The sequence below is a fragment of the Mizuhopecten yessoensis genome, unplaced genomic scaffold, assembly GCF_002113885.1.
Source record: "Mizuhopecten yessoensis strain PY_sf001 unplaced genomic scaffold, ASM211388v2 scaffold11139, whole genome shotgun sequence".
Classification (NCBI taxonomy): Eukaryota; Metazoa; Mollusca; class Bivalvia; order Pectinida; family Pectinidae; genus Mizuhopecten; species Mizuhopecten yessoensis.
In genome coordinates, this window is record NW_018408899.1 from 541,841 (window position 1) to 550,254 (window position 8,414).

General features: G+C 34.1%; 1 protein-coding gene across 1 annotated transcript; it reads left to right on the forward strand.

Annotated features, from left to right (window-relative positions):
* Nucleotides 1-452: 452 nt before the first annotated feature.
* On the forward strand, nucleotides 453-1,804 carry LOC110466618. Its single transcript, XM_021523206.1, has 2 exons — nucleotides 453-560; nucleotides 1,421-1,804. Exons 1-2 carry the CDS (start codon nucleotides 465-467, stop codon nucleotides 1,784-1,786), a joined length of 462 nt encoding a protein of 153 aa, XP_021378881.1. The 5' UTR covers nucleotides 453-464; the 3' UTR covers nucleotides 1,787-1,804.
* The last annotated feature ends 6,610 nt before the right edge of the window (nucleotides 1,805-8,414 follow it).

Sequence of the window (8,414 nt, forward strand, 5' to 3'; positions counted from 1 at the left end):
GCTACTTTAATATCAGAAATGCTGTCATGTCGTTGGGAATTCATAGTTAATATATCTTGCCATGATACCTTACTATCATGCATGAATCTAATATGCTTTATTGGCCGGTTTATCCACATGTTACCTTCCTTACTATGTGGAGTACTTTACCATGTCTCTCATATTGTAGTCTGCCTATGCTCAGAGATAGCTGTCGCCTACAGGTAAACTATTGACCACTTGGAATGACGTATTCCCATTTATAGTATTACAAGTGTTCATGTTTAAGTCAAGGCCATTTTGGTTGATAGGATCAAAGAATAATGCACGTTCAAATATTTCGTTTGTTTTCGCGTTGTTAAACTGTATCAATCCTTTCCAAAACAAACAGGTGCGGATTTTTTTTAATCCTCGTAATACGGTATAAATACGACGCGATATCGGCTGCCGATCATCTCACATACGCATGTGACTACGGTTACAGTATGGACGGTCCCGTAGATACCCCTTATGTTCATATAACTACAAATGAAAGTTCTGTGAATTTGAAGGAAGCCATGGACACACTGCGGGGCCACATGGTTAGTTTATTTTACTAATGTATTTTTCAATTAATTAACCTTCTTCTCCTGTTGTAATTGAATCAGCAAACATGAGTAAATGCTTTAGATTAAACATAACATGTATTTTTCCTCGGGCGTATCTTAAAAATGTGTCAGGAGCGCTTGAGTATTTTGAAATTTAAGTATATAAAGCATTGATGTCACGCATTGTTTTACATGTGAAAGTGTGTCGAGATTGTTATAAATAAATAATATATATCGTCAGAAAATTCCAATAGCCATAACGTTAAATGTCCTACAGTGTTCTAATATCAATAGTGTATGGACTAAAAGAATCTTTTCGCACCTTTTGGGTAATGGGGAAAACACTCCACAAAAGGAATAAGACTTAAATGTCTAGTCCGAGGCTTTATCCAAGGTAAGGCAGACATATATTTCCCTGACTGGAAGTGTGGATATGTTTTGTTTAATAAGGTGGGATGGGGCTTGGAGAGAAGGCTGCTGTTTCATTCTACGCTTTTGTTGACTTTTACAATAAAATTATATTTTTTATATTTTTTCTGGTTACCGTTGACGAACACGTCATAACTAAAGTGATTTGCAAAAATATGGCATGACCATCCTTATGTTGACCAAACCATGATAATTGACCGTCGTATATAGCTGTATTATAGCTGTGTCGCTTTCATAAATATCTTGCATTAATTAGATTTGTGTTATAGATATGAAATCATAATTCCTTTTTGTGGTTAAATCTTGATAAATGTCTGAACCATATTGTACAGTTTCATGCCGATATAAGGGAGCAGAGTGACCGATAACATTTTCTTTAATTGTTGGTATCTACTAAACTGTCATGATTTTTTTTTGTATTTTAGGCGGGTATGATGGATCAGAATGTGTTGCTTATCATGCAGCTTGAAAAGTTCAACGACACGATCAACAATATAAAACATCAAAGACGAAGTCAAGAAACAAATACTTTTCCGCAGGAATGTTCTTGCCTTGGCGTACCAAGACAAAAGTGTTGTATCAAAAACAAGCATATGACGTCACAACAGTTGTGCAATGAACATAATCCCGCACAGTTGGAATCACAAAGGACATGGCTATCGCCAATACCAGAGGCTACATCGTTAGATCATGTTGGCCAGCCGCCTTGTTATTATAGAAGTGACAAAGTGACAGACTCAGATCGTGATCTAAAGGAGAATAGACGAGACGGTTCAATGCTTTTAAAATAATAAAACAAATATAAACGACTCATGTGTATAAAACGTTTTGTTTTGTTTTGTTAGGTATTAACTAGTTACCTTAGGTAAACTGGCAAAACAGAAAATGTGTCATTCGTTGATTAGTTAAGGAAATGGAAAATTGAGGTATGTGCGTAAATATAAACACAAGAATAAATGTTGATAGATTTTATAAAATGATAGATAATAAAGATTTCGGGTCTATTGCCATCGCAAAATTAATTCACGCCGCAACCATTTTTAAGAGTCACAAAGCGAACATTGTCACAACTATTCCACATTCGCAGTATTCATTTGAACGGCAAAGGTTACATTATGTATACACAAATGTTTAATTAATGTCATAATGTGCTATAAAGAAAACAAAAAACACAAATCTTTCAGCGATGTACATCAAAATAATTATATTCGTAGTTTGTTATATAGCTAAAGGATAGGAGAGTTTCCCGAAAATGAGTAAAATGGCTTAAATATAACCTGCATTTTCATGTGCATTATTGTTAAAAAGTTGAATCTTGGACACAATAACTATGCGAATAAAATCATTATAGATAACAGACAGAAACAGAAAGTGTTGTGTAGTTTTATTTGTAACATTTCCCGGGACACGATCAAGTTCAAGTTCTGTAAGTGAAGTTTAATACGGAGATCAACTTCAACACACTGCACACCTTTAACCTCTTTTGCATAAGTGTTATATACTGTTTTATTCAAAAGAATTTATGTTTTCGATAATAATCAAAAAATATGTTTTATTTTGTTCTTATTTAAAATCTATGGTAGCTTTTCATTTTTCTTTGCCAGTCCAAGGTTAGTTACTAAAGTCAAATACACAAGCACAATAAAATACACAAGCTCATATATAAGAAATATAAAATAAAATTATTGACCTAATTTGACGCGTTTTCAGACACTTTGCGAATGCAGAGTAAGATAATGTTAAACTTATATGTGTTATGTTGACAGCATTTGGGTACCAACAACCAACATTGATATCTACATGTTTTTGTCATTTTAAACATAATGTATAAATGGTCACGTCACGGCACGGTGTTATATCTTTGAACAATATACTTTACTTTGTTTGTTCCAGTCTACTTAGCTGTAAATGAGTACGTGGTTGGGCAGAGCTATCATTGTTGAATGCTAGCGCCGAAATGGCAGCACCGGATGTATGCTCCCCAGGGAGTTGAGAAAGATATTGGCTGGTTGCAAAGGCCCTATCATGTATATACCACTAATTGAACTGCTTTGAGACGACCTACAAACTAGGTTGTGATAAAGTAGTATACAAGAACCTCGAATTATTTTTATTTTTATAAACACTAGTAAAATTAACCATTACCAAAATACAAAAATACTCTCGTTAGTGAAAACCTAAGCGAAACTTAATCCCCGCAAACTAGTTCTTATCTTATCGCTCCGCGAAATTTAACCTTTGTATATTATTCTATTATCATCATTTATAAATCTCATTTAACACAGATTAATTTTAACGCATTGCAAATAGTCTCTACAAGGCTGATTATTTCCTTTTTTAAACCGAGTGGAAAGAAAGGGTGGGGTTCATTTTGTATTATATTCTTCCATTTCAAGGTCGGTAGCTAAAACCTTATAAACATGGTCTAATATTAAGTAGTATTAACCTATTCAGCTACTTGACAAACATACGTCCTGAAGTGTATGGGAAAAGGTGATTGAGAAGTGTCAAGGTGTATGGCCAGAATCGAGCAAAATTTGATATCGCCAATTTCTGCTGTATGTATTTGCCAAACATGTCTGCTCTGCTTTCCTGATAAAGTCATCGTCACTTCTTGCTGGCCTCATTTCTTCTTTTATTGCACAAGCACAGTCACCATGAATTATTAAAAAAAAATGTGTAAGCAAGTCACACGACTGGAAAACTACAATTTGGTATAAGGTTTCAGGTACTGACCTTAAACTTCGTCTAGCGTTATCACGCTCAATTAGGTGTTGGAAGGATCAAATCAGTCTTTTTTCGAATCACGTTATTCAACCTGCTTCATATTCATTAAATTGGTTATTATTTTTGAATAAATAGCATAAGCATGTAGTGTAATTAAATTACAAATATTAAGGATTCTAGTTTAATCTTACACCTTCTATCAATAATAAATAATAAGCTCCCCAACCCTTTAGCTATATACTGTAAAGTTGTATTTAAGTGTGGAACGATATTTCGACAAAGTAACGTCATGCATGACTTAAACTCAGTTTTTGCGCCAAAATAATCTGGTTCCGTTACGGGAATTATGTTATTATGTATAACATTCGATCAGTCACAAACTTTCAATATTCCCAATATACTTGACTACCTACCTTGTGGAAAACGTTATAGATATTTTAATTACAAGGTTATACCTACTTACCTTTCTATGACCTAATGGTAATAATATACATAAAAATATATCCCTGACCTCGATCACACTATAAGCGGATTCAACTGATCAAAGGAGTTACTTGAGGCCACATTTGTCAGAGCACACGAATGTAAGCGAAAAATATTTCCTTAATATCTGGAACAAAGCAGGAAAAGTAACTAGTCTCTCAGAGCACACGAATGTAAGCGAAAAATATTTCCTTAATATCTGGAACAAAGCAGGAAAAGTAACTAGTCTCTCAGAGCACACGAATGTAAGCGAAAAATATTTCCTTAATATCTGGAACAAAGCAGGAAAAGTAACTAGTCTCTCAGAGCACACGAATGTAAGCGAAAAATATTTCCTTAATATCTGGAACAAAGCAGGAAAAGTAACTAGTCTCTCAGAGCACACGAATGTAAGCGAAAAATATTTCCTTAATATCTGGAACAAAGCAGGAAAAGTAACTAGTCTCTCAGAGCACACGAATGTAAGCGAAAAATATTTCCTTAATATCTGGAACAAAGCAGGAAAAGTAACTAGTCTCTCGAAAGGCAATCCTATCGGCATTGCTTTTCTATTGACAAACTGATGATAACAGAATACAGGCTGGCCAACGAACAATGTTTACCATGTTCGTATAAAGATATCAACAACATGATTTCAATTACTGAGCAAAGTCTTTTTAAATTGAAGTTTATACAATAGTGCCAGTGCTCAGATGAAATGAAATCACAGGAAAACCAAACTATTATTTAAAGCATGCTAAGTTGGACATATTGGGTTAATGTGGTCAAGAAATAACAAATTAATAAATAAATATTTTGGGCGATCACCAGTATATCACCTGTATTATGAATCCAATCCGCTTATAGTGTATTGAGGTTAGGGAACATTTAATCATTACACAGAAACGTGAGCAGGTACACGAGTGATTAAAATAATAACGTTATCTTTAAATCATGACATAGACATGTGAAATTAAAGCATCAGGAGAGGTGTAAATAAAAATGGAAAGTCAATTATGTCGGTGTTAACAGATGTTTAGTAAACAAAAACTAAATAAGATAGTGTTCTTAATGTTTATTTTTGCATTGAATTTAAATAGACATGATAATTTTGCCGTGTCAAATGATAATGTAGTTTGGTAGTTACTTATAACTACCAACCGGTGTCGGTTATATACAATTTAATACTGCACATTTTGTAGTTATTATATATCAAGAAGATTCAAAACAAAGTCTTACAAGAACGTCCTATTATCATGTAATTTTACTGCTTGTTCGTTCTTTAAAGCAAACAGAAGAAAGAAAATAATCCTTCACATCTTGATACTAAGGTGAGTGTCCTAACTTCTTATCTTCGTTAAGGCAATGGCAAACAACAAATACGTTGAATAAATTAAGACGAATGTGCATCGTTGTAATGCTAAAGAAAGAACGAAGAGAGAAAGAAAGAGAAAAGAAAAAGAAAGAAAGAAAGAAAGCTTACAATAATTAATGCTAATAAAAGAAAGAAAGAAAGAAAGAAAGGAAAGAAAGAAAGAAAGAAAGAAAGAAAAAAAGAAAGCTTACAATAATTAATGCTAATAAAAGAAAGAAAGAAAGAAAGATAAAGTTGAACCGAAAATATATGTAAATTATACAAAGGAAAGATTTTAAACCCAGTAAGGGTCATGGAGATGTTTTTGCTATCTAGTTATCACTAGTTCTCTATCTTGAATGCTAACCACTGTTATTTTGACTAAAGCGACAGTAGTATATGTATAAATGTGTTCGGTTTGTAATATTTCACCATAGCAACAGTTAGGTTATACAGATATCGAGTGTTTTCCATCATAAGGACAAAAGTACGGTTTATAGAAATCAAGTTTAGTTTGAACATAGTGGCAACATTACAGTTATATAGGTATCAAATGTGTATTTGATCACAGTGACAACAGTATGGTTTAATAGGTATCAAGTGTTTATTTGACCATAGTGACAACAGTACAGTTTTACAGGTACCCAGTGTTTATTTGGCCATAGTGACAACAGTACACTTATATAGGTATCCATTGTTTATTTCACCATAGTTAAAACAGTAAAGTTATATCGTTATCCAGTGTTTATTTCAACATAGTGACAACAGTACAGTTATATAGGTATCCAGTGTTTATTTCACCATAGTGAAAACAGTACAGTTATATCGGTATCCAGTGTTTATTTGACCATAGTGACAACAGTACAGTTTTAAAGGTACCCAGTGTTTATTTGACCATAGTGACAACAGTACAGTTATATAGGTACCCAGTGTTTATTGACCATAGAGACAACAGTACAGTTATATAGGTATCCAGTGTTTATTTGACCATAGTGACAACAGTACAGTTGTATAGGTATCCAGTGTTTATTGACCATAGTGACAACAGTACAGTTGTATAGGTACCCAGTGTTTATTTGACCATAGTGACAACAGTACATTTATATAGGTATCCAGTGTTTATTTGACCATAGTGACAACAGTACAGATTTAAAGGTACCCAGTGTTTATTTGACCATAATGACATTAGTACAGTTATATAGGTATCCAGTGTTTATTTGACCATAGTGCCAACAGTACAGATTTAAAGGTACCCAGTGTTTATTTGGCCATAGTGACATTAGTACAGTTATATAGGTACCCAGTGTTTATTGACCATAGTGACAACAGAACAGTACAGTTATATAGGTATCCAGTGTTTATTTGACCATAGTGCCAACAGTACAGATTTAAAGGTACCCAGTGTTTATTTGACCATAATGACATTAGTACAGTTATATAGGTATCCAGTGTTTATTTGACCATAGTGACAACGCTACAGTTATATAGGTATCCAGTGTTTATTTGACCATAGTGACAACAGTACAGTTATATAGGTACCCAGTGTTTATTTTACCATAGTGACAACAGTGCATTTATATAGGTAGCCAGTGTTTGTTTGACCATTGCGACAACAGTACAGTTGTATAGGTATCCCGTATTGTATTGACCATAGTGACAACAGTATAGTTCAGCTATCCACGTTGTAATGACCCTAGTGACAACAGTATAGTTCAGCTATCCCCGTTGTATTGACCATAGTGACAACAGTTTAGTTCATTCAAGTGTTTATTTGACCATAGTGACAACAGTACAGTTATATAGGTTTCAAGTGTTTATTTGACCATAGTGACAACAGTACATTTTTAAAGGTACCCAGTGTTTATTTGACCATAGTGACAACAGTACATTTTTAAAGGTACCCAGTGTTTATTTGACCATAGTGACAACAGTACATTTTTAAAGGTACCCAGTGTTTATTTGACCATAGTGACAACAGTACATTTTTAAAGGTACCCAGTGTTTATTTGACCATAGTGACAACAGTACATTTTTAAAGGTACCCAGTGTTTATTTGACCATAGTGACAACAGTACAGTTATATAGGTATCCAGTGTTTATTTGACCATAGTGACAACAGTACATTTTTAAAGGTACCCAGTGTTTATTTGACCATAGTGACAACAGTACAGTTTTAAAGGTACCCAGTGTTTATTTGACCATAGTGACAACAGTACAGTTATATAGGTATCCAGTGTTTATTTTACCATAGTGACAACAGTGCATTTATATAGGTAGCCAGTGTTTGTTTGACCATTGCGACAACAGTACAGTTGTATAGGTATCCCGTATTGTATTGCCCATAGTGACAACAGTATAGTTCAGCTATACACGTTGTATTGACCATAGTGACAACAGTTTAGTTCATCTATCCACGTTGTATTGACCATAGTGACGACAGTATAGTTCAGCTATCCACGTTGTATTGACCATAGTGACAACAGTATAGTTCAGCTATCCACGTGGTTTTGACCATAGTGACAACAGTATAGTTCAGCTATCCACGTTGTATTGAACATAGTGACAACAGTATAGTTCAGCTATCCACGTTGTAATGACCATAGTGACAACAGTATAGTTCAGCTATCCACGTTGTATTACCCATAGTGACAACAGTATAGTTCAGCTATGCACGTTGTATTACCCATAGTGACAACAGTATAGTTCAGCTATCCACGTTGTATTGACCATAGTGACAACAGTATAGTTCAGCTATCCACGTTGTATTAACCCTAGTGACGACAGTTTAGTTCAGCTATCCAAGTTGTATTAACCATAGTGACAACAGTATAGTTCAGTTATCCACGTTGTATTAACCCTAGTGACGACAATGGTAC